Source organism: Ahaetulla prasina, chromosome 2, assembly GCF_028640845.1.
Source record: "Ahaetulla prasina isolate Xishuangbanna chromosome 2, ASM2864084v1, whole genome shotgun sequence".
Classification (NCBI taxonomy): domain Eukaryota; kingdom Metazoa; phylum Chordata; class Lepidosauria; order Squamata; family Colubridae; genus Ahaetulla; species Ahaetulla prasina.
Window position 1 is genome coordinate 179,443,840 of NC_080540.1, and position 27,148 is coordinate 179,470,987.

Here is a 27,148-nt window from a genome sequence, read left to right on the forward strand (position 1 = left end):
CCTTTCCTTTCCTTTCCTTTCCTTTCCTTTCCTTTCCTTTCCTTTCCTTTCCTTTCCTTTCCTTTCCTTTCCTTTCCCTTTCCCTTTCCCTTTCCCTTTCCCTTTCCCTCCCCTCCCTCCCTCCCTCCCTCCCTCCTTCCTTCCTTCCTTCCTTCCTTCCTTCCTTCCTTCCTTCCTTCCTTCCCTTTATTTATTTATTTAGAGTTACCCAATTTTATTTGACTCTAGGCTGCTCACAGCTCATTGTATATGTTTTACAAAAATACCATGAAAAATAGCTGTGTTATAAGACCATTCGGTTTAACAATACTGTTTTACATAACATCACACACACTATCCATACGCCAAAAAAGAGAGAGGTCCAGATATTTTATTAACCTCATGTTTACATTGCTGCTATGTCCCCTGTAACATTTAAGCTCATGAAAGTATGATAAAAGTATTGGGATGTTTTCATAATAAAGTTAGGCACCCTTTCTCCGGATCAGTGTTTCTCAATCTCAACAACTTTAAAATGTGTGGACCTCAGTTCCCAGAATTTCTCCATCCAGCGTGCTAGCTGAGGAAGTTCTAGGAATTATACATTGTATAATGTATGCATTATATATCTTAATGTTGCTGAGGCTCAGAAACACTCATCTAGATGCAGATGGGTGGGGTGAAGCCATTCCTTACCTTTTGAGAAATTGTTTTTTTGGACAGCAGAAGGTAGGGCCAGATATTGGAAAAATAGGGATGACTCCATCCCCTTCTATATTAGACGTGAAATGAAAGAGTTGGGAACATACTTGCAGAGTTAAAGGAGAAAGACCGGAACTTTTCTGTCCCTGCCAATGTAATGAGTCTTTAGCTTGGGGTGGGGGGTGGGGAGACCAGAAAAAATAAATGAATAGAAAAGAAAGGGGATAAATTAAGGAGGGAAAATAAAACATCTAACATGCCCACATGCAAGCATTTAAAACTTTTAACTTCAGGTTCTGTTCCCTCCCTTCAATGTAACACAGATCTGTCATTTTTCTCCTTTACAGGCATGCCGAAGACCTAATAGTGACACCATTTGCCCAGGTATGGCTCAAGCCCCTGAGAAAAATCTGCTATACATAGGAGGATCCTATCAAAAATCCCACAAAATACTTTTAAGTTCTCTAGAGTTTTTCTTCAGATTTGATGTTTAGCAACCAAGTAGGGAGGAGTCAATGGCCAAGAATATGTTCTTTTTCATATGCTAGCTCTCCTTGCTTCTCTTCAAAAGAACCTTCCCTCCTTCCTAGAAGGAATCAGTCATAATTCAAACTTTGAAGCAGCCTTAATTTGTAGTTTGCAAACTCTTGTACACTACGGGGAGGGGGGGTGTTGATTGGTCTTCATTATTTTTCTTTATTTCAGAATTGTTCATAAAGCTTACTACGCTACAGTAGATCTTTCATTTCACAATGGACTGTGACAGAATAAGCCACTTTTATTAGAGGCTAACCACATTCCTTAAAACACACTTCTCAGTAGCAGTATATGTGTAGATGAAAAGAGTTGCAGACGATCAGGTTGATAGCATCCTTTGTATTTCTATCAGGCACCAATCAGTGTGGCCGAGTTTTCTTTTTTTCCTTGTTTCTATTGATGAAAAATGTATCGAACCTCTGATCATTTAGAGAAATCTAGAGCTTTTCTCTCTTGGAAGAATGGAAAAGGAAGTTAATTCTTTTTGTGTCATATTAGAAACAACATACACTTTTCCACTTGGGCCTGGAAAGAACTTTCTTGGCTCAACTCTCCCTCTTCCCTTTACAGCCCCTAATTCTTTAAGGGGAGGAAGACTCCTTTACTTTGCTACTTTTTAATTGTTAATTGTAATTATTCTATTGCAAGCTTTTGCTCTTAACATTCTTGTTCCATATGTACTTTCTACAGGTCTTGGCAAGCTTGAGGAGCGTACGTAATAATTTCTCCATCCTGGCAAATGTTCCTACGCCAACATCCAATAAGTAAGTGTCCATCAGACCTGGCGAGTTAAACTATTGATGACTCCTTGATCTTTTATGAAGCCAAGTTACAGATACCAGGTCTTCAAGTCTATTGGATAAGCAGCTTTTAGAGGACCTAGTAGCCACTCATGTGCAAAATTTCAGTATCTTCCAGATTCCTGAGAATCTGTTGCATTATACTCCCTTTTTTGTAGTCCACATAGCTGATAAAGAGCTATTGGAACAGGAAATTGTATGCATCTTTCACTGCAGTAGCTAAATAAACTCCTCAGGTACAAGGATTGTGTTCCTCTGAATACCAGTTCCTGGAGGGCAAAAAGTCAGTGAGAGTTGGCTGTTGCTTGTCAGTTTTCTCTAAGCACCTCCAATCTAGGACTGGAAAAAGATTGTTGGACTATCTAGATCCTTGGATAATGCCAACAAGGCATTTTTGTTTAATATTCATATGTGATATTATTGGAAAGGGACAGAAGTTGCTTCCCACTATATCCAGTATAGTGCTAAAGTGACTTCCTGACATTGTTGGACATCTTTACTTTAATGCTTTAACAGACAAGTATTCAAAAATTTATTTCACATGTATTCATTTAAACCCAGGCAGCATATGGATTCCAGAAAGCTTTGGAGTCTTCGTTATCCCCACACAGAATGGATAGTGTTGAAGGATAGTTAGAGTTGCACTCCAACAACATCTGCTAGTGGACCAGAAGTTTTTGGCCACTTAAGTTATTCATGAAAAATAATAATAATTTATTGGACCTTTTTTGTGAAATCAACATAATTGTAACCTTTGCTAGCTAGACCACAGATGGTAACATATTTATGAAATGGGAGGGGGGGAATCCTGTAATATTGAGTATGACGGCATTCATTCGTTCCTTTCTTTTCAATTCATTCCCATTTGTCAAACTCCTGTCACTGACTAATCAATGCCAGAGACAGAATTCAGAACTTTAGAACACACGACAAGAATGGAATGCAGCTCCATTTGAACATTCACAATACTATGATACTAGAAGGGGCCAGTCCAAGGAGAAACTCCAGGTCTCCAGACATTGTTGGCTTGTAACACACATCAGCCTCAACCAGTATGGATATTATTGGGGGTTTTATGAGTTAGAATTCAACAATATCTGATGGGCTCCATTTCTTCTTGACCCTACATTCTGAGTCAAATGTGTAGCCGTTTGAAACTTCCTGTATTTAAAACATGAATGCAACTGCTGCTCCTTAGAGGTAAGAGAAACAAGGGAAGAACCTTAATTTCTCAAAGGCTTATAGAGAAGAGGTTGCCCCAGTTCCATGTTTAAAAACCCTTATATTTCCACCTTATAGTAATAATTTCTAGAACACAAACTTGGTGCTGTGGTATGTAATATTTTATTTATTTATTTATTTATTTATTTATTTATTAAATTTTTATACCGCCCTTCTCCCGAAGGACTCAGGGCGGTGTACAGCCAGAATAAAAACAAAATATATACAATTTAAAACAACATTTAAAAAGAGCAAATTTTAAAGGCTGATTATTAAAATTTAGATTTAAAATTTTGAAAATATTAAGAATACCCAATTAAAATTCAACACTAATTATGCCAGTCCCGCTTTAATAAATAAATATGTTTTGAGCTCACGACGGAAGGTCCGAAGATCAGGCACTTGACGCAGGACAGGGGGAAGTTCGTTCCAGAGCGTCACTGCCCCCACAGAGAAGGCCCTACTCCTGGGGGCCGCCAGCCGACACTGTTTGGCGGACGGCACCCTGAGGAGACCCTCTCTGTGAGGCGTCTGGTCGGTGGGAGGCAAAGGGTAACAGCAGGCGGTCTCGTAAGTACCGGGTCCTAAGCCATGGGCGCTTTAAAGATAGTTACCAAAATCTTGAAGCGCACCGAAGACCACAGGAAGCCAGTGCAAGCTACGGAGCAGCGATGTCACGTGGGAGCCACGAGCGGCTCCGTTACTACTCGCGCAGCCGCATTCTGGACTAACTGCAGCCTCCGGTGCACCTCAAGGGCAGCCCCATGTAGAAACATTGCAATAATCCAGCCTAGGCGTAACCAGGCGTGGTGACCGTGCATAAGGCATCCCGGTCAAGGAAGGGGCGCAACTGGCGAACCAAGCGAACTTGGTAAAGGCCCTCCTGGCGGCGGCCGCCAGGTGTTCATCAAAGACAGCCGTCCATCCAGGAGGCGCCCAAGTTGCGAACCACCTCCTTTGGGGCCACTAACTCGCCCCCAACAGTCAGCTGCGGATGCAGCTGACTGTACCGGGATGCCGGCATCCACAGCCACTCCGTCTTGGAGGGATTGAGCTTGAGTCTGTTTCTCCCCATCCAGACCCGTACAGCTTCCAGGCACCGGGACAGCACTTCGACCGCTTCGTTGGGGTGGTCCGGGGTGGAAAAGTACAGCTGAGTATCATCAGCGTACAGATGATAACTCACCCCGAAACCACTGATGACCTCACCCAGCGGCTTCATATAGATGTTGAACAGGGTAGGCGAGAGAATTGACCCCTGAGGCACCCCACAAGTGAGGCGCCTCGAGGACGACCTCTGCCCCCCTGTCAACACCGTCTGCGACCGGTCAGAGAGATAGGAGGAGAACCACCGATAAATGGTGCCCCCCACTCCCAATCCCTCCAACCGGCGCAGCAGGATACCATGGTCGATGGTATCAAAGGCCGCTGAGAGATCTAATAGGACCAAGGCAGAGGAACAACCCCTGGCCCTGGCCCTCCAGAGGTCATCCACCAACGCGACCAAAGCCGTCTCCTTGCTATAACCGGGTCGGAAGCCGGACTGGAACGGGTCTAGATAGACAGTTTCCTCCAGGTGCCGGGGGAGCTGCCATGCAACCACACTCTCTACAACCTTCGCCACAAAGCGAAGGTTGGAGACTGGACGGTAATTACCCAAAATAGCTGGGTCAGGAAGGCTTCTTGAGGAGAGGTCTCACCACCGCCTCCTTCAAGGCGGCGGGAAAACCCTTCCATCAAAGAAGCATTTATAATTCCTGGAGCCAGCCTCGTGTCACTTCCTGAGCAGCCAGCACTAACCAGGAAGGGCACGGGTCCAGTAAACATGTAGTTGCATGTAACCTCCCAGCAACCTGTCCATGTCCTCGGAGCCACAGAATCAAACTCATCCCAAATAACCTCAACAAGACGTGTCTCTGTCATCTCAGCTGGATCATCGCAATCTTGGTCCAAACTATCCCGGAGCTGAACGATTTTATCGTATAGATAACCGTTAAACTCCTCAGCTCATCCCTGTAAGGTCATCCCATCCTCTTGATGGAGGAGGAACGGGTCACCCGAAACAGGGCGGCGGGCGGTTATCTGCCGATGCAATGAGGGTGGAAACGAGGAACGCCGCCTCCTCATTGCCACTAGGTAGGTCCTAGTAAAGGACCTCACTAGTGTCCGATCAGCCTCGGAACAGCTAGACCTCCAAGTACTCTCTAGGCGTCTTCTCCGGCGTTTCATCTCTCTCAGCTCCTCGGAAAACCAGGGAGCCAATTGAGATCTACGCCGGGTCAGAGGCCGCAAAGGCACGACACGGTCCAAAGCCCCAGCCGCGGCCCGTTCCCAGGCCGCAACCAGTTCTTCAGTCGTGCCGTGGGTAAGATCCTCAGGGAACGGCCCAAGCTCCGTCCGGAACCTCTCCGGGTCCATCAGGCGCCTGGGACGGAACCAACGCATTGGCTCCGTCTCCCTGCGGTGATGAACGGCGGTCCGAAAGTCCAGGCGAAGAAGAAAATGATCTGACCATGACACTGGTTCTTTAACTTTAAATATACTGTCCAGAGTAGCCCCATGATGAGATGTGCAAATATTTTAGCACATAAATTTTTTTATTGAGATAATCGATGTTACTTGCAAGCATATTAAAGTGTTATCTTGTTGAACAAGGTGAGCAGAAGAAAATGCTTAGCTCCTTTTATGTTTTGTGCAGCAAGGAAGATGCTGAACTTTTCCCTATTTTTTGCTCCCTTAGGAGATCTCCCTTAGGCGGGCAGCCAGCTGTTTGCAAAGCCACACTCTCAGGTAATGCCATTTTGTTTTCTATGACCAAGAAAATTCTGATTCAGACAAGAGAGCATACACACAACCAATCTTGCAGACTGGCATTGGATCTCAGCATGAAAAATCTTAACAAGTACAAAGTGCACCTATGGAAATGTATGGAAAGTGTCCCAGAAAATTCCTCTCTCTGTGAAAGATTATTGCTTTGGATGAGTCTCTACATCATCTTCCTCTGGGGAAAAGCAAACACGATTGAATGCATTGGGTACCAATGTGGAATCATACTTTGAGGCAAGTTAAGGCAGCTCACTCTGACATCAGGTTTGGAGGAAATAAACCTGAGGGCTCTAAGCAAGGGTTGTGCAAAAGTTGTGGTAAAGGACACATATTCTTCACAGAAACGCCAATCTTGTGTTCAGTTCATTGATGCTTGTGTAGGAGGGTCTACAGACAGGCGGTGTCCATATTAATTAGGGAACTCTTCAGAATGTCTTCTTGGCTAGGCCAAGCACACACTCTTAAGTACAGCATGCTTATAGAAAAAGCTATGCATCAGTATTTAGCCCTCCGGTTTTACACTTTAGATAGCATTCATTTTTAAATGTGACATTCACTTTTCCTCTGGAGATGTGTCAGAATGGGAAAAATCAACCCAATTTATCTTTCTTTGAGGAAGATTGAAACACTTTGATAGCTCTTCAAGTTCTTGCCTCAGGAGGAATCTTCTCTGTTGTTTAAATGAAAGGGTTTAAATGAAAGGGAACCTTCCAAGTAAAGTAGTATTATGTAGTTATGACATTTGAGGAGTGACCCACATCCAAAAATTGACCAAAGCTCCTACAGCTGTAGAACCCTATAATCAGTGGCACCTTTGAAGATCTGCTGTGGGAAAGACTTACTTCAAAAGTTGGGGGTTTGTGGGGAGAACCCCTCTAGGTGAGATAGGACTACAATTCCAATCCTTGCTGATCATAGACCATGCTGATTGGAATGATGAGAGGTGAAATTAAACATCAGTAGAGCCACAGCTTGCTCAGCCCCTGTCTGGTGAGTGATAATGTGAATGGTGAAATGAAAAAGAGTCAACTTCAGAAAACATGCAGCACCAGCTGCCTGATATTAATGCCAGGAGATAACACTGACTACAAATTACTGCTGTCTAAGATGCAAAAGATGCAGGTTTAGAGGGACAACTGCTTGGTCTTTCACAAAAAATGCAGATGTAAATGCAGCAAGTATGATATATAGTATATAATATATGCTATGTTGAGAAACTTTAATTAAATAACCCTCAGTTAATTCATCAGCTACTGGAATTGTGGCATGATATCTGCTTATATCTATGTGCAAGCATATGAATTGTTAACAGATGCAAATAAGTTGTAATCTGAGCTCTGACCATGTTTGATGCCTGTATGGTTGTTGAAAGGGGCTACTTTGAATGGATGTGGAAATTGATAGGTTGATAATACGGTGCTGTGCTAGAATATGCCAATTTATTGATTGTGGCAACTAATGGGCTGCCGAGATTCATTTTGTTTTTAATTTGTATGTAAATGGAAGCTTTCATTAGGATTATTGAATAGGCCATAGAGAATACTTGTAGTTGACAATTAAAACTATAGGGAGCTTCTGTGTGGATGTTCAGTTATCTAGAAATATAACAGGCCAGAAGCAGGAAGTTCCCTCTTGGTTTCTCTTTCTCCTCCTCCTCCCCCACCCCCCTTCCTCTTATAGAAAATTATCTGTCCCAGAGCAATCCACTCTACCTACAGTAAGTGGGTCATGTGAATTGGAAGGGATAGTTGTAGAGGCAAATAAGGGAAAGTTATCAAACTATGCCACACCTCTCAATTATTGTTCTGCCCTTGGTACAACAAAATTAAGTTATGCTTCTCATATTTGCAGGGATCCTCTTCTTGCTGCCAATGAAACAGGTGGTATGTGTAGATTTCAGCATATTTCTCCCGTAAGCACATTTCACCTGCTATAAGGAGGTAGCAGAATATAACAAATTTATCCCCAGGATCAAGCACTGCCTGACTGAAACACAGCTTTGTTAGCTCCCTGTTGAGGACTGCTATTTGTCAGTCATGGTGTAGGGTATCCTGCTTGGGCGGGGGGTTGGACTAGATGACCTACGAGGAGGTCCCTTCCAACTCTGTTGATCTGTTATCTATTAATTTTAGTAATTTTAGTAAATAAGGAATATACTATGGGAAAATACGAGCCTTGTAGGATTGGTTTTACTATTAGAGAAGTGGCTGTTTTAAGTTAGCTGATACTCATGCCATGACTTTAGTTTATGACTGGGAAGAGATCCTTGTGGAATCCTATATTGGAAGTGCCAAAATAACTTGCATCGTGATTAAACAGAGAATTCTGTGCCATTTGCTGTTCTGTCTCAGGAAGCAAATTGTTTTGGGCCAATCCTAAAGTCCTGAGTGCAGAAGTTCAATCCCAATTCCAAATGTATTGTTCTTACACTACACATGTACCACCTGTGGCTGATTGCAGTATTTGTATCCTGACATGTATGTCAAAGGGCCGGAATAGCTCAGGCTGTTAGAGCCTGTTATTAGAACACAGTAGCCTGCAATTACTGCAGGTTCAAGCCCAGCCCAAGGTTGACTCAGCCTTCCATCCTTTATAAGGTAGGTAAAATGAGGACCTAGATTGTTGGGGGGGCAATAAGTTGACTTTGTAAAAATATACAAATAGAATGAGACTATTGCCTTATACACTGTAAGCTGCCCTGAGTCTTCGGAGAAGGGCGGGATATAAATGTAAACAAACAAACAAACAAAAATTTGTCACTCACCTTTCCCCTGTGTGTTTTTGCAACCTAAAGAAAGTTGCAAAAATAGAAAACATATTGGACCCTGGTGAGTTACCTTAGATAATTGGTTGGGTTGCTGAGTGGCTTTGACACCATCATCTTCCTTCCTTCCATTCTAAAGATGATCTTCTGGGCATGACTGTCTAGTTTTGCTTGCATTATCTCAGTGAATCTGATCTTCACATGCTTTTAGCAAGGGGATTGAGAAGAAAATTATAGAGGTAGACATTCAGTTCTTTTGGAAATGCTTGAAAGATCCCTTGAACCTAAACTGTGATTTCTTTTCCCACTTCTTCTGTAGAAGAGACATACCAACAACTAGCCAGAGAGACCTTGGAGGAGCTAGACTGGTGTCTTGACCAGTTAGAGACCATTCAGACCTATCGTTCTGTCAGTGAGATGGCATCTAACAAGGTAAGGAAGAGTGTTCCGCAAATGCAGCTGATGCACCATAGTATCCAGGACGATGTCAATATTTTGTCTGTTATTAGTTCCACCCAAACATCTGTCAACTTTGAAATGTATACAGCCCATATTTGTCTTCTCTATTTTTATTCTATATATTACAGCATATATTATGTAGTATGCATCGTATTTGTGTTACAAAGCCAAAATATTGCTGATCCATATTGTCCTCTGAAATATTTCAGCTCCTTTGACTTTTTGTTATGGTCTATTCTCCAGTAATCAGTCAGCATCCATGGCAGCTAAGTTTATGTAGTCACATCTTCGAGTGTCCTTTTTTTCAGGTTTCCACTCCAAACATTTGTTTACACCCTCAAAATTTCCTTAAACTTATTGATGTTATGTTTGGATGATTTGTTTTAGCTATGTAAGCTGTGACATGCTCACTGCCTGAGCATCAGGAAGACAGGGAAATACAAAAGATATTTATCTGAAAGTGTAATAGTGCTTTCGACCCCTCACTGGTGTTTCCAAAAGCATTTAGAGGATCTGATTGTCTTGAAATCAGGAGTATAGTGATTTGTTCTTTATCATCTGAAAATGGAATTTATGGATAAAAAAACCATACTCTTAAGTGAAGTTATAGTCATTGTTGGTTCATCCTCTGGAAAGTACCACTATTTTTTAAGAAAATCTCTCTAGATGTCTCTCTGAGGATTTGTAAGATGGTTTAAAGTGGTTGAATAGTGGCCACAGAATTGTAAATTTTTAATGACATTGCACATTAATTCATTTTTATTTTAATGAAAGTGAATTAAATAAAGCTATATTTTGTTCTGTCAGCATTCTCTTTTTGGTCATTAATAAATTGTTCAAGTCCAAGGATGGCACACTTTACCTGGAGAAGATTCATAGTCCTAATGTATAACTCTGATGTGGAGTATGATGTCACTTACTCTGAAGCAACTTGTTTTTCTTCTAGGAAAAAAAAAAGAATTGGAAGACCATGTTTATTTTGGATTTAGTTTAATCTTGAAGTTAAATAAATTTCCCCAGAATGTGTTTGCTGCCTTTAAGTCTTTAAACTTGTTACTAGCCTAATTTAAACAAATCTACGTGAACTCTTACTGTATTGGCACTCCATCCAGGCAACAGGGATGCCTGCCAGCAAGTCTCAGGCAGACCTCACTAACGCGGTAGGATGTTAGCTTTTCTCTACAAATGATAAATTAATATAACTTGGCACTAAATAACTGACTCTGCTGCCAGCCCTTCAGGGTAGAATAGGTCAGGAACAGACACCACAAGAAATAGTAGAACACCATTATATCAAGCTATAATAACATATTCTTAAAAATCTCTCAAAGTTTGTCTTTTCCTTCCTCTTATTTTTTTTTTATTTGCATTTATATCCCGCCCTTCTCCGAAGACTCAGGGCGGCTTACACTATGCAATAGTCTTCATCCATTTGTATATTATATACAAAGTCAACATATTGCCCCCAACAATCTGGGTCCTCATTTTACCTACCTTATAAAGGATGGAAGGCTGAGTCAACCTTGGGCCTAGTGGGACTTACGTTCTTATACTGAACAGAATCAAGACAGGCCATTCTTGTGTTTCTTCCTCACCTACTCCTGTCTTTCCAAGCTAAGCTGATACTTTTGTAATGGTTGCCATATAGTTTCTTTGAAGTTTTCTCTGTATCCTCTACATCTGCCATTAAATGTTTTCTTTGCTGGATTATAATTTTTAAAAATATCTCCTTTTCCAACTGGGATCTTTCCCATTATATTGAGATTGAAGCTCCAGAATTCCTGTTCATGCTTTTTTGGAATCTAGGGATTTGCAATTCCTAATACACCTGAAGGATCTCATGTTAGGAATATTTCCACTTCCTAAATAAGGCTCATGAATCTTTGGAAAGTTTCTACACAACTTTCATGCAGTTTTTTAAAAAATCTTCCAAAACGCTATTCCTGTTTCCAACACTATCTCCCTACTTGATGTCCAATATCAAAAAGATATCAAAAAGAAGTTTGCTTTTCAGTTATCACCCAGATTATTACTACATGGGTCTCCAATCAGAACATTATTTCTGGTATCTTTTTTGTAAATTTGCAGTGGCTATAAGGAAGGAGCTAGATAAAAATAGCAATATCAATAGCACTTAGATTTATATACCACTGCACAGTGCTTTACAGCACTTTTTGAGAGGTTTACAAATGTCAGCATATTGCCCCCAACAATCTGGATCTTCATTTTATCGACTTCAGAAGGATGGAAGACTGAGACAACCTTGAGCCGGTCATTATCAAACTCTAGGCAGTGGGCAAAGTTAGCCTGCAATACTGCATTTTAACCACTGCACCACCATGGCTCTTATAGAAATCTAATAGATAATATAAGTTTTGTTTCCTGCCTCCCTACACAGATTCATATTTGAGAGAACCAGCATTTTATTCCTGTTGGCATATTTATGTTGAAATAAAATAAGCATGTTAAATAAGTAGACTTTGCTTCAAATTAAGCAAGTGAGAAAGAGACAAGTGGCCTAGGACAGCCAAAACAATAGAGGAAGCAGGTTGGGATGCAAGAAGAATTGGAATAAAATTTTAAGGCAGAGTATCTGGATTTTGTTCTCTTGTGGTGTAAGGAGTGTCCTTTGACCACTTTTGCTCAATGGGAGCATGCAATCAAGTCACGGATTTGTTGTGCAAAATCAAAATAAGATAGATATTGGGAATGCGGAAGGAGGTGCTCCACAATCTGATTCTGCAGAATGAGAGATCAGCATATCCTGTTGACGGGCATCATGTCCTACCTCTGTGGCCTATGATGTTCTTGTTGACATGTTGCAGTCATGGAACTGATGCTGTAAGGCAGTTGATGGCAGGTGGTTCCTTTGCTGCCAGCATTGTTTAAATGTAAAAGCTACTTCCTGTTAACATTGCCATGTGGTTCTTTGATGGGCTAGAGGGGTCATTGCTACATGTATGAATAGGCCAGTGAGTATTTATAGGTAGAATACTGAAACGCAGCTACTGCACACCTGATGTAACCATCTAGGTCAGTCAATGACAACATTGGGTACGAAATTCTTTAGACTCTTGTTTCATTGGGTAATACCAGTTGTTTTCAAAGAAAGGGCAGTGTATAATACTCTTTGCATGCTGCAGCAGTTTCTTCTTGATTAAAAAGTTAGCACTGGATACTTCTGAGAAACAAATTCCAAATCAGTAGCTAGTCAGGCCAGCTGGTATTCACGGCATAGATATATAGGAAGAATATAACTAAATGCTGACAGCACAGTGCTTAGGTAAATATAATATGTGTGTAGCCTAATATATTAGGCTACAACCCTTACTTCTGTGCCTTCCTCACATTTTTAGTGTGGACAGAGATTCTTAGCTCCTTCCTATGATCTTGTCTTTATTGCTCCAGCTTGAGATCATTAGAGCTATGTTTTACCATGTCAGACCTGGAAATAATGCTGCTAATGGTTGGTCTGGTAGCTCTTGGTCAAAATCGGTAAGCGGAGACATCCATGCCTGGCAATAAACCCATGCCTTTTCCTCAGATCCACGTCATCCCCACTTTGGTTGCAGAATTGGGGAGGGAGAGACATGGCCTCTTGTCTCCCGGTCTGCTCATCACCTTACTTCTATTCCCAGTCCTGACAATAAGGAATGCCTGGCTGAGAGGCAGCTGCCCAGAATATTAAATCTGTCCCTTTATGCCTGGCGTCCATCCATTTCCTCCTTGGGCAAGAAGATATGGGACCTCGAACACTGTCTATGGGGTGTTGTGGGGAGAAGCCCACAACAGTTCTGACCTCTAGAGGTCCTGAGTTTTAAAATCCATCTAATTTAGATCTTTGTAGAGTGGCCCTTCCCCTGCCTCTTCTTGCTTCCCCCTGCTATGCCGTTCATTTCTTTGCCTCCTCCTTCTTTGGCCAGCTCTTGCTTCTGTGCGCCTCTAACCACCTCCTCTCTCCTGCCCCTCCTCTTCCCTCCCTCATTTCCACTCCCTTTCTTCTCTCTTTATCCCTCTCTCCCTCATCGCCACCTGACATCATATCCCATGCACCCATTGCTGCAGTGAGAGAAACGTGCATACACACACACACACACACACAGAGGGAGGGAGGGAGGGAGAAGTATACACACACACACACAAACACACACACACACATACACACACACACACACATGCATGCCAAGCCATGGAACAAAGCTGCAGCTGAGGCCATACTAGGAGTTACCGTCTCCGTGGTGACCGCTGCCCTCAAACGCACACCAAAGAGATGATGGGGACGTGCCTTTTAGCAATGCAGCGTCTGCCTTGCTAGCTGGATGCATGCCATGTGGTACCCAGAAATGGCTGGGAATCTCCCTCCTGCTCCACCTGGGTGAAACCGTTCTTCCATGCGGTGACTGCCTGCTGCCGTCTTCGCTTCTTCCTTCTGTCTTTCTGAACTGCCGCTGGATTGTTTCTTCTGAAGATGTGACCGGAGGAGACAGAGCGGGAGGCACATTGACCAGACAGTTGAGGAGGATTGTGCTTACTGATAGCCAGAGCAGCTTTGCACTGTGGGTATCCGCCTCCTTATCGGCAACATAGCCAGAGACGTGAGGCTTTCAGGTGTGGGCCTATCTGGCATATCTTCTTCAGCCACGGCCCCCTGGTGGGGAGGACCAGAGGAGGCGCAACAGAGATGTGAGAGTTCCTGTGCAAGGCAGGTTGGCCAGCAAGAGCCATGCAAGGCCCAATCCTGCATGTGGAAAGAACAGCTTTGAGGAATTAACCCCTGCCTTTCTTGCCAACCCCAAGGAAAGGGGACACCACTAATCAGCCACTCGCCTAGAGAGGAGGAATACCACTTTGGTGGGCAACCCAGAGAGCCCTCGCTGCTCACTGGCCAAGAACAGAAGATGCCCTTAGTGGATTTTTTCTGTGAGACCTGTGCAAAACCATGGCTGGTCGGCTGGTGGGACCAGGTAATCTGGATATATCTGGGTTTTGTCTGCTTTGTTTCTGTGGATAGATACAGTTGGGAAGGGGAGTATGCATGAGCTTTTGGATAGCCAGCATCTTATCTGATTTCACTGGCTTGGGGAGATAGATTAAGGGGAACCAAGAGGGAGCTTTACATCAACTGCATACTTAATGTTACTGAGAGGACACGGGGCATGTCTCGTGCTGCAAGCATCTCTCTATAAGCATGCATCCTGACAAAATCAGACATGGGCACAATCAGCTCAGGGTCCTGCTTGCAACAATGTACGGAGTGCTGTGTCGGTCAGGGAGACGAGAAAAGACCTGTGCCCTTCCTGGCAGCCTACAATGTCACACTGGAATTGCTGCCGTGTGCCCTGTCCTGTAGCTAAACAGACAGGCAGCCCTCTGTCTCCAGTACTCCCTGATTTTCAAGCAACATAGGTGGACCCTCATATAGGGTACCTTCTGTCAAATACAATTTGAGTACTGCTTGGACTAGCAAAGGCTATCTCTGAAACAAGGGTTGTAGTGCTGTTTTCCCTGAGCTTGTGGGATCAGCCAAATAGAACATGTTTGGGATCTGTTCTTATCTTTGTGGACATACTTGCCTTGTGGCCGCCTATCAATGACTTTGGTGATAGTTTTGCTTGTTATGATTAATGCAGCCTTTGCAGACTTTACCTAGCCTGAAATAGTGAAAATTTTCGTGGTTGACTGTCAGATGGGACTGTAAAGGTCAGCAAGAATGTAGGAGTTTGCCCTCTGTTTCCTGGGCTTGATTAATTTGCTCCATGTATGAATTTTTAAAAGAAAATGGTATCTGATACTTTAGAAGGGATGCTACAGTTTGTTTTGGTTTGGGGAGCGTATGCTTACCTGAATAAGATAGAGAGCTTTAGGAATGAAACGCTACTGTGATCCCGTAGAGGTCAATCTCAGTGTGGTGTTTTTGTCTAGGATGATGGGTGCATGACTGCCGGTGCCTGCACGTGTGTGTGCTTCAGCAGGCTGTATGTTATTAAGGGTTATCAGTGGAATGGTACATATTCATGTGCTAGGTTGTCTGTATAAAGAGCTCAGCTAGAACAGTGTGTCTGCAGGAGAGGGCAGTATGCCAGAAATTTGTGGGTGTGTGATATTGGGCGTGGTGGGGTAGAAATGTTTGTTGAGCTCCATTTCTTTATACTGTGTGTAGGTGTCTGTTCACGGACATTGTTTTTCTATGTTAATAGCAGAAAAACACTCTTTGCAATAAATCCCTGAACTGATCATTGGAGACCGGAAGTTGAGATTTGCCTAGTCCATAGAGTTGGATACGCTGGGTTTTAAAGGCAGTCCTTTACTCTAGGCTTTGAGCTGGGCTTATATATTCCTGTTTTCCTATTTTCCTCTATTCTGCCAATCTGTCTCAAAATGGAAGAAGTTGAAGAAAGACACAGCCTAAGAAAGCTTTGGTGAAACTGTCACTCGTGTTACCAGTGCTGAGCAACTGGGCATCAAAAATCTTATTCCATAGGCACCTTGTCAATGACTGCTACCCCCAAGCCTGTCTTCCAATCCTTAGGGATTCAAGATCTCCTCTTCTCGCAAACATCCCACAATAACTCTTAATTTGTCAGATTAAGTGCCGGGTCCGATACCAAACTATTGTGAATAAATATATTGTCTTTTCATTCTGTGATTTGTACCCTGACTGAAGGACTTCATTTTCCCTTAATTTCTTAGGTTTTAAAAAATATTTTTAAGTACCATATATTATATAGTAGTCAGACCTTGAACAAATCTGACCACGGTGGCATTTTCCCAGGCTATCAAGCAGACCTGTTCTGGAAGTGGTAGCAGCTGTAGTAGAGCTGAAAATCTTGGAAGTTTTCTGGTGTTCTGGTATTTCTGTTTTCCCCACTCAAATTCCAATGGAGAGATAAAAAGGTTTCAAAAGGGCTTTCCTTTTAACTGCAAAACATTAATGAAAAAGATACATGCATGATTCAGAGCAGGATCTGTGCATCCAGTGACTCATGGGTAGGTGCAGCCTGTGATAGCAACATACACTTTAGTCATTAGCCCATTTCCTTTCCTCTTTACCCACCATCACTCAGCATCTCTGCAAAGCTTTGTCCCTTTGCTGTTGAACTTATAATCAGCTTTTGCCTTCCGAAGTCCTCCACGTGTGCTGGAATTGCAACTACATAATTGTCAGCCAGCTATTATTATTAAAATTATTAATCTTTGCAGGGCATTATTTCTCTCAATATCTTGATAGCTATTGATCATTACAGATCATCAGGAAGTTCCTCTACATTATTATTTTCCAGTCTAGCATTCTTACTATCAAGCTGCAGAGAATTCTCAGTAGAACTTGACAGAAAAATCTTCCCTTGGATTCTGCCTGCAAGCCCATTTGTGGCATCTCATGTCAGTTACATATTGTGAAGTCCAACACCTGAAACAAATCTCTTTCTTGCCATGTGGAAGGATTGTGGCTGCGGTGTTCAGCTAAATTAAAATTGAGGCACCAAATGGCTATACAAGTTGCTTTAAATTTAGAGTTAAAAATATACATCTTTATAGACTTTCTAACTACTGAGAGAGCAGGGCCAAATGCAACTTTTGAGAGAATGTGTTGAAGAACCTGGGAAAGTGCAGGAGAAAGCCCTCCCTTGTGTACCACAGAAATGGGCCTCCGATAACAGGGATACCTTCAAAAGATTCTCCTGCAGATATTAAGAATTGTGGATTATAATGAAAAGGTGATGTTTGGACTTTAAAGATCAATTCCAACATCTTAAATTGCATTCAGTAAGCAATTGACAACAGTGTAGATCTATCAGCATACACTCCCCGTCCTCTATTCCAATGAATAGTTTAATTGCCATAGTTTGTACTAGCTTCAGTTTCTGGACATTATATTAGTCAAGGGTTGAGGTTATAACTGAGATGCAAATATGTATTGCTATTGGACTAGACATAAGTACAGAGGGCCTCTATCGCTCCCACTTCCTATGAATCCAATGAGAAATGCGGATCTACTGTTTTCAGAGAAAATTCAAGCCCCGGTTCAACTTTAGTCCCCAAGGTTAGTTTTTAGTTTACTAACTGCACCTTGACTGAATTTCAGCATGGTCTCCCTTAGCTGGCTTCAACTTTTGAATTCAGAGTTGTGACATAATGGAGAATTAAAAAAGTGAAATATATTTTGCCACTATATAAACATCTTACTGTATAAAATATGATAGGTTACATTGTTAGGTCTGTTTTTCAGTATCATTTTTGTATTATTTTTTCAAGTGGCTCAAGACAACATTCATGACAGTTACCTTCCTAACAATTAGGGAGGTTAGTAGGTTGTTTAGAATGGGAGAAATTGATTCTAGTTCACTCTATGTATTTCAAGACTGTTCAGGGATTCAACCTATCCCTTCTCAGCTAGGATACAATATCTGAGTAATAAGGGCTTCAACAATCCATACAGTTAAATAATAATTCAAGCTCAACAGTAATTTTAAACTCATATTTTATTTCTTGTGATCCAGCTGTTTCTTGTCTACTAAATCTTTTCTTTTTCTTTGTTTTCTTATTTTTTGGTAATAAAATGAAATCCCTTGACTACAATTGATATCATTTGAGTGACTTCTCTGAAGAAAAAGACTAGTATTGTATCCCATGCTATTGTTTACAGTAAAATTTTCTCACTTTGTTTTGTCTACCCCCATGGTGGATGGACATCTGGAAAAATACATTCAGATGCCATGACCTGTTCATACCTACAAAAATCAGGATCATGCAGGCAGGGAGTAGTTTTTCCTATGACACACCATGGAACTTAAAGTTGGAATTTGAAAAAGCAGGATAAAGTGAGTATTGGTGTTTGGGGAAGATTTCTGAGGATACTATAGATAGCCAAGAAATTAGAAATTGGATTATAGAACAATCAATCAATCAATCAATCAATCAATCCATTCTCCCTTGAGGCAAAATGACTTGGTTCAAATTATCATATTTAGGATACAGTATACACCAGATACAGCTTATGCATCTGAGACAAATTCCTTGTGTGTCTGATCACACTTAGCCAATAAAGAGAATTGTATTGTATTATAGTATGCCAAGCCCAGCTCCTTGAGAAGTCCATAATACTGGGAATAAGGGAAAAAGAAGGATGTCCAGAAGCATAGTTAATACATTTGATTATAGCGGAGAGGGGTGGCTGCTAACAGTTGACACTGAATTGATGACACATTGTCAGACCTTCAAAGCAGGCTAGGTCAAGAAACATGCTGTAGAAATTTCAGGAATTCTACTTTATTACAATAGGATATAGTAACAGAATCTTGAAACCCTGGCTCATCCATGGCAAGCAAAATCGTGGCAGATTTTTAAGTGTCCTTTGCCTGCTTCTTTTTATCTCTGGACTGTATAATTTCTTGTCCACGGCCTTCCTTGATGGCTGCCTTATACCTTCCCCAATGTGATCTCCATATTTCTTTGGTCACATAATCAGTCAAATCTCCTCCTGTCCCCAAAGGTTGTGGAGTGGGAAAAGATATAGAGTAAGGTGCTTTTATTATCTAGCTTGCCCATAGTTTCCTGGGACCCTTTGACTTTACCCTCCAAATTCTTTTCCCAGGGTTCAAAGAGAATATTCAGTGACAAATAACTGCTGTATTCAAATTCCTTTTTATCAGACCTGCTTTCCAGGTTTGGTTCCATTCCTCTATAATATCTCTGGGTCATGATTTAGTTGAGAGCTCTTAGAGTCTCCCTTTTCCCTGTGCAATGAGCTCTTCTCCTAAATTGGGTTTTCCAGGAAAAATGTTGGCACAATTTGCTTGTGCAGTATCCAGCAAAGGTTTGTGTCTCAGATTGCACTGCCCTCCACTTTCCACTTATCCATATGTTCAGATCCACAAGTCAGGAAGTCTGCTTGTGTTTCATTTACTAAATTCATATTTTGGAGGGACATATTATCTTTTTCCAAAATTAAAAAGGTTACACTGCAATTTTTGAACAGAAGTTATCCCTGATAAATTTTGGCCCTTCATAACTAGGCTACTCCTGATTCTGAATCCTTGACTTTGTCAATTATTCCAGTAAAGGAGATGTATCTCCATGCACCTGCATACGCATAATAGCTGTCTCTTATACCATTCTCTTTTTGACTCTGCTGATACTGGCTTGTTTTTTTAGGTTCAGCTTTTCAAACTAGCAGCTCTCCAGTTTAGTGGAGTGCAGCTAACACAATCCCAACCAACATAAATATTTCATTTAGAGTCCAACCCATTTGAAGGGCATAAACCGGAGACAGCTGTGATAGAGGTTTGCGAGCTGAGCACTGACTTCCACAGATGCATGGAGGCTGGTATGTCTTTGTCTTGTATTCACATCAGCACCTCTATGGGAATCATAACTCCTTAAAAAACTCTTCTGCAACACATACTGTGTTAAGCATTTGTGGGAACTGAAAGAACTTCCATCTCCTAAAATAGGATGCTGAACTCTGAGGAAATATAATACTTGAAAATCACATCTTTGGCATAGCTGGCTTGTTGTTAGTTGCAAAGTTGTGTCTGACCCATCAGGACCCAATGGACAACTTTCCTTCAGGCCTTCCTGTCCTCTACCATCCCCCAGAGACCATTTAAGCTCACGCCTATTGCTTCAGAGACTCTATCCAGCCACCTCATTCTCTGTCGTTCCTTTCTTCTTTTACCTTCAATCTGTCCCAGCATTAGGCTCTTCTCCAGTGAGTTCTTCCTTCTCATTAGGTGGCCAAAGTATTTGAATTTCATCTTCAGGATCTGGCCTTCTAAAGAGCAGTCAGGGTTGATCTCCTCTAGGACTGATTGGTTTGATCACCTTGCAGTCCAAGGGACTCACAGGAGTCTTTTTCAGTACCATAGTTCAAAGGCCTCAATAGCTGACTAGGGGAATCAAATAATATCTGGGCATATGCAGGAAGTCCTTGACTTGCAACAGTTCATTTAGTGACAGTTTGAAATTACAACAGCCCTGGAAAAAGTGACTTGATGGTTTTTCACACTTACAGCCATTGCAGCATCCCTTTGGTTACGTGATCAAAACTCAGATGCTTGTCAACTGACTCATATTTATGACGATTGCAGTGTCCTGGGGTCATGTGATCACCTTTTGTGACCTTCTGACAAGCAAAGTCAATGGGGAAATTGAATTCACTTAACAAGCATGTTATTAACAACCTCAGTGATTCACTTAACAACTGGGGCAAAAAAAGGTCCTAAAATGGAGCAAAATTCACTTAACTTATCGCTTAGCAACATAAATTTTGGGATCAATTGTGGTTGTAAGTCAAGGATAATCTGTATATAGTTTCAGCACTTCTGGTCCTGAAAATATTCAGTTTGCCCTGATTCATACTGGTGTCTACTCTTTGGGTACTGGTCTTGAATTAACAGAGCAGATGCATTTCTCTCTAGAAGGCTTTCTGCAATGATGTGGTAATGCCCATGAGAACAATACACTCTTGGTTATCCCTGCCTGCTGGTTGGGACTAGAAGCATATTTGTAGAAGCTGACTAGACACAACAGCATTTGGGGAGCAGGCTGGAGAGTCACAAGGTACTTGTGTTTTTAAAGGTGTTTTTAAACTTATACAGGTTGGTGTAAACAAAGTGAAAGTGGCAGTTCCACAAAATTTGAGAATTCCTCTGATATACATTGAAGTGTAATTATTAAAACTAAATGGTATATTCTTTCTTTCTAAGCCTTGACCCCAGTCGAATTATTAGTCACAAATTTCATTTACCTTATAGGGTAATAATACTGCAAAGAACCCACAAGAGTCATAAGATATGGTTATGAATCCATTAAATAAATAAATAGTATTCCTATCCAAAGAAAGAGATTACAGTATAAACAGTTATTCACTGTAACTGCTGAAAAGCGGTCCCTTCCTTCCTTCCTTCCTTCTTTCCTTCCTTCCTTCCTTCCTTCCTTCCTTCCTTCCTTCCTTCCTTCCTTGTGTTTGTCCGTCCATCAGTGTTAACTCTCATGGCTGCCTGGAATAATCCCTACATGTGTTTTTTGTTTGTTTGCTTGTTTGTTTGTTTGTTTTGTAACATTTCAGAAGTAGCTTGTCATTGTCTCCTTCTTGGGACTAAGAGAAAGGGATTGACCCAAAGTCACTCAGCTAGCTTTGTTTCTAAGGCTGGACTAGAACTCAAAGTCTCCTGGTTTCTAGTTTAGTGCCTTAAGCACAACACAAACTGATTCTCTTTCTATATAGTCACTTTATAAAGCAGTAAACATTATATTTTATTAACACATATTCTTTCAAGGAAGCATTTCTGTAATGTATCTTTAAATGTTTTGGCGGGAAACAAGCACGTTGCTGATTGGTTGAAGCCGCCGGTTAAACTGTATATAAGGAGAGGTTTTTCCCCAGCCCGGTTGCTGGGTTCACCATATATTAAAGAGCTGTTGTCACTACCCTGGTCTCCAGCCTCGTTACTTCCCGAACATAACACTGGCGACGAGGATGGGATCTCGAGGCTAAGAGCACCAGGAACAAGCTGAATGCGCGAAAGAACCGAACCCAGCAAACTCAGGGCAGAAACGCGGCGATGGCCAGCTACACTCCGCCCGCGCCGTTTGACCCATCCAGGGAGAAATGGGGAACGTACATGACCCGTTTCGAGAGCTTCCTCGAGGCAAACGAACTGCAAGGAGTTCCAGACAACCGCAAAAGGGCGTATTTCCTGAGCCACTGCGGTCCCGAGGTCATCGACATCGCGGAAGCCCTGGCAGAGCCAACGCCGGTACAATCGGTATCGTGGCAAACTCTGCAAAATCTATTGAAGAACCATTTCACGCCAACACCAGTTTCACGAATACGTCTTTGGGAGAGACTTTGAAATTGTTACAGACCATAGACCACTGTTAGGGTTACTGGCTGGCGACCGCCCAACGTCTGTGGCACTTTCGCCCCGATTGACCCGATGGACTATCTTTTTAGCCGCATACTCCTATAAACTGTGGCATCGGCCAGGAAAAGAGTTGGGGCATGCGGACGCATTAAGCAGATGCCCACTACCAGGGGCGATCGAGGACCCCACTCCGGGGACGCCCATACTGTTAATTGACTCTCTGGACTCTGGCCCAGTCACGTCCAAGGAGGTGGCTCGGGCGTCATACCGGGACATTATTGTGAGAACTGTACTTGGTTGGGTACAAAGAGGGTGGCCCGCTGCGCCGGGCGAGCGTTTTAAAGAGTTTGTAAAGAAACGTGGGGAACTTTCAGCTCAAGGGGGGTGCCTGCTATGGGGGGATCGAGTGGTGATCCCAGAGAAATTGAGGAAAAGGGTGTTGGATCTCCTCCACGAGGGTCACCCAGGGATCGTAAGGATGAAGGGTCTAGCGAGAAGCCTGCCAAGAGTCCAGACCGCTACCCCCAACGGCCCCGGTTCGGGAATGGGAGAGACCCCAAGGGCCCTGGTCGAGAATCCACATTGATTTTGCCGGCCCCTTCCACGGCCAAACCTTCCTGGTAGTAGTCGATGCCTACTCCAAATGGCTGGAAATCATTCTCATGAGATCCATGACAGCCGAGGCCGTGATCTCAGTCCTACGGCACCTATTTGTAACCCATGGGTTGCCCGACACACTAGTTTCCGATAACGGCCCGCAATTCACGGCAACCCAGTTTGAGGAGTACTTGGCAGAAGAGGGCATCCGACATGCCCTCTCGGCGCCTTTCCACCCTGCGACGAATGGCCTTGCAGAGCGTTTCGTCCGGAGCGCAAAAGAGGCATTGTCCAGAATCAAGCCAGGCGACTGGCAAACAAAAATCGATGTTTTCCTGGCCGTCCAACACAGAACCCCCTGTGTCACAACCGGCAGAAGCCCAGCAGAATTATTAATGGGCCGCAAGCTCAGGTGCCCACTAGACCGTTTAAATCCAAACTATACACCGGAGGGTTACAAGGGGGGACTCGAAAAAACAAGAGGGATGGAAATAGGCGACCGAGTGTGGGCACACAACTATGGTGAAGGCCCAATCTGGGTAGCAGGACAAATCCTAAACATAACAGGTCCAAAATCATACTTGGTGGAGTTAAAAGACGGCCGAGTATGGAGGCGCCACATAGACCAAATACGAAAACGCATAGCCGCACAATCCGAATTAGACGAAACAGGCCCTGACTATACAATGTTTGAATCCACAGCTGACTCAAACCCGGGAAAATCGCAGGACTTATCTGAGTTCCCGGAGGTCCAGCGACGCCAACAGGTTCCATTAGAAAACAGCAGGGACGACTCTGCAAATAATCCAGGGCCGGATGGCCTAGAGGAGGAGCTGAGAGGAGCAAACAGCCCCTCCGGTCAGCTCGACCCACTCCCAGGGAATGAACTGCGCAGGTCCGAAAGAGTCAGGAGACGCCCAGTCTATTTGCGTGATTACGTTGAAAAATAATATGTAAATATCATGTAAATAGGGGTAAAGTGTTTTCTGGGAGGGAAGGAGTGTAATGTATCTTTAAATGTTTTGGCGGGAAACAAGCACGTTGCTGATTGGTTGAAGCCGCCGGTTAAACTGTATATAAGGAGAGGTTTTTCCCCAGCCCGGTTGCTGGGTTCACCATATATTAAAGAGCTGTTGTCACTACCCTGGTCTCCAGCCTCGTTACTTCCTGAACATAACAATTTCTGTTTCAGGGTTCTTTTATTTTCCATACTTCCTATTATAGTGATGTATTGATGAATTCTCATTCATCATAATATTTTGTCCAATATGTGTTCTATGAAGGCCAGAGGCATTTGTTGCATTATTGCTAATAAGAAAACTGCCCTATTGAAAATACTGGGTATTTTAAACACATCTTCACGTGCAAAGAAAGACTCTTACTATCAACGGTAAAGCTATTTTTAACTGTTTATTTTCCATATACAGTCACATGGCACTTAGTGTCCAGTCATCGTTCTGAGGCTTGTGGAACTTCCATAAGGTGAATAAAAAAGGGATTTCTTGCAGATTTATATATCAAACTTATTAACTGCCCATCTCTCTCACAGAGGGGCTCATTGTTGACATCTGCTTGTTTAGGTATTCTTTTATTCCAGTAACACATCAAATTGAAAATATGCATCAGTTGAAGATTCATTTCTCTAATAAAACTTTTCCCAGTTTATTGTTAGGTGTGCCCAATTATAAGCCCCATAATTCACAACCAATATTGCCTATCTTTTTTTTTACTGACATCAAGAAACAATTACCTGCAGTTTTTCAATTCCCTTTTTAAGCTTTCCAAAATGTTTCTAGTTTCTTTGTTCCTATAGCCCTTTATTTTCATTTTTTCAGTGTGGTGATAGTGAGGTTGCAGGGTAGCGGTAGAATAGGATTTGCCTTTGAATCTCTTCCAGCTTGTCAATAGCTGTATTTTGTTGAGCTATGTACATTGGCCTTCAGATAAAACCTACCCATTTTGAAAATAGCGGTTTTAATGCATCCTAAATCCTTAAAATAATGTTTTTATTAATGGGATTTAAAAACGGCATTGACAAGCTCCCTTTTGACCCAGTTCATTCTTTTAGCAGAGACAGATCATAACATTTATTCCCAGCTATATCACTTCAGGCTAAAGTTGCAAGAATATTCAATTCTCAAACAAAAGAAATATTCAACAAAGATGTTGAGACTCTAGAAAGAGTGCAGAGAAGAGCAACAAAGATGATTAGGGGACTGGAGGCTAAAACATATGAAGAACGATTACAGGAACTTGGTATGCCTAGTTTAATGAAAAGAAGGACTAGGGGAGAGACATGATAGCAGTGTTCCAATATCTCAGGGGCTGTCACAAAGAAGAGGGAGTCAAACTATTCTCCAAAGCACTTGACGGCAGGACAAGAAGCAATGGGTGGAAGCTAATCAAGGAGAGAAGCAACTTAGAACTAAGGAGAAATTTCCTGACAGTTAGAACAATTAATAAGTGGAACAACGTACCTGCAGAAGTTGTGAATGCATCAACACTGGAAATTTTTAAGAAAATGTTGGATAACCATTTGTCTGAAATGGTGTAGGGTTTCCTGCCTGGGCAGGGGTTGGACTAGAAGACCTCCAAGATCCCTTCCAACTCTGTTGTTGTTGTTGTTGTTGTTCCTGTCTGTGAGAAAACGTGGGTGATTCTTACAGCAATCTTTACTATCTTACCACTTGCTCTGATTAATAAATAATTTTGCTGTCACTGCTTCACATTCCATTTCTTACCAACTTTGCTCTTAAAATGTTATCAGAAGTGTTGCCCTATAACCAGAACCCCTTTTTCCTGCATGCAAACATTTGTGGTCATCCTAAAATAATCTCATTTTGCTGCTTTGTGTCTAACTTTCTGGGTTCTGAGATTATTTTCAGTTGTTAACCTCTTTCCAAGTCTATTTGGTGGCATCCACAAATTCAAAAAATACGTCCAGCAATCTTATGATTCTTGCCTAAAAAAATCAGTTGTTTTTCTAAAGAAGAAAGTCTAGGTTAATTTAGGATTTGTTGCTTTAAAAATTCTAGCGGCTGCTAAGACTATTTTTTTCCTAAATGTTTCTGAACATACTGTTTTTCCATTCAGCATTGACGTTTGCAGGACTGTGATTCCATTTGTTGTCCTCTTTTCCTTTTTAAAAAAAACCCTGAATTTTACATTTGCTTTTCATCCCAATTGGCCCACAAACATTTCCATGGATTTTAAAATATGTGGCTATTATTTGTAAGATTTCTCTATTAAATTCCAGGATTTGCGTAGAAACTCCGAATTCAGTCCAAGGGTTACTTTCTCAGACCATTAAGGAATAATGGTCCTTAATGGAGTAAACACTGCAAGAATGGTTTATCTCTGCAAACTTCATTGACATAAAAAAGAAACTTTGAAAAAATACTATTCTGTTTTTCCTATTCATTTTATGCAGTAAAATATGTATTGTCTCTTGGTCCTTCTGTTACAGATTTACTTCTGGAGATCTTTGGATCAAATGCTACATGGCTTTACTAATTTCAGTTGACTCTCCCAATTATTTTGTGATCTTTTCCTGTATTTTTTTGATCTGTGGTCTTTCTTTTAGTTTCTTTTTAATGAAATTGATGTTCTTGTTTTTTTACCAAGATTGAAGCCAGGTTGGCATTGGTTGCTTCGGTTTTCTTTCAGTAATTCTGTGAGTTTAAATGGTTTGCATAAGCCAAATTGTTATTTATGAATGGACCATTCAGAAGAAGATAATCTGTTTTGTATACCTAGATAGCTCCATTCTCAAGAGCAGTCCTCCCCAGCCCGAAGTTTCCCTGTTATCTTGAAACTCCAAGTCTCAGAATACCCAGCCAGGATAGTCATTGACAGCAACTTGAAAATGTTGTACTACTCTTGGTCTAGTATTTGGTCAAGCAATATACAGCTTGGAACAATTATCTGGCCAGTTAGCTAGAAATACTTGCTTCTGTTGAGTGGAAAGTTAATATTTAGCTTCCTTACCGAAGCTGAGGACGAAGCTAATATGGCTAAGTATACAGACAGTAAGGGACACGGTGGCTCAGAGGCTAAGACACTGAGCTTGTCAATTGAAAGGTCGGCAGTTCAGCGGTTGAATCCCTAGTGCCACGTAACGGGGTGAGCTCCGTTACTTGTCCCAGTTTCTGCCAACCTAGCAGTTTGAAAGCATGTAAAAAATTCAAATAGAAAAAATAGGGACCACCTTTGGTGGGAAAGTAACAGCATTCTGTGCGCCTTTGGCGTTTAGTCACACCGGCCACATGACCACAGAGATGTTTTCGGACAGCGCTGGCTCTTTGGCTTTGAAACAGAGGTGAGCACTGCCCCCTAGAGTCAGGAACGACTAGCACATATGTGCGAGGGGAACCTTTACCTTTAAACAGACTCTTGTT

The 27,148-nt window shown here is 42.1% G+C and overlaps 1 protein-coding gene across 4 annotated transcripts in view; it reads left to right on the forward strand.

The window, feature by feature from the left end:
• The window catches only part of PDE4A (phosphodiesterase 4A), a 323,495-nt gene that overhangs the window by 260,510 nt on the left and 35,837 nt on the right, over positions 1-27,148 (forward strand). For 3 of the 4 annotated variants that reach the window (XM_058166089.1, XM_058166090.1, XM_058166091.1), the window contains exons 3-6: positions 1,029-1,065; positions 1,909-1,982; positions 5,980-6,029; positions 9,149-9,261. In XM_058166089.1, coding sequence (XP_058022072.1) covers positions 1,029-1,065; positions 1,909-1,982; positions 5,980-6,029; positions 9,149-9,261 — 274 coding nt within the window. Of the gene's footprint in view, positions 1-1,028; positions 1,066-1,908; positions 1,983-5,979; positions 6,030-9,148; positions 9,262-13,461; positions 14,253-27,148 lie in introns of those variants that run through there. The other variant, XM_058166092.1, reaches the window with a different exon arrangement.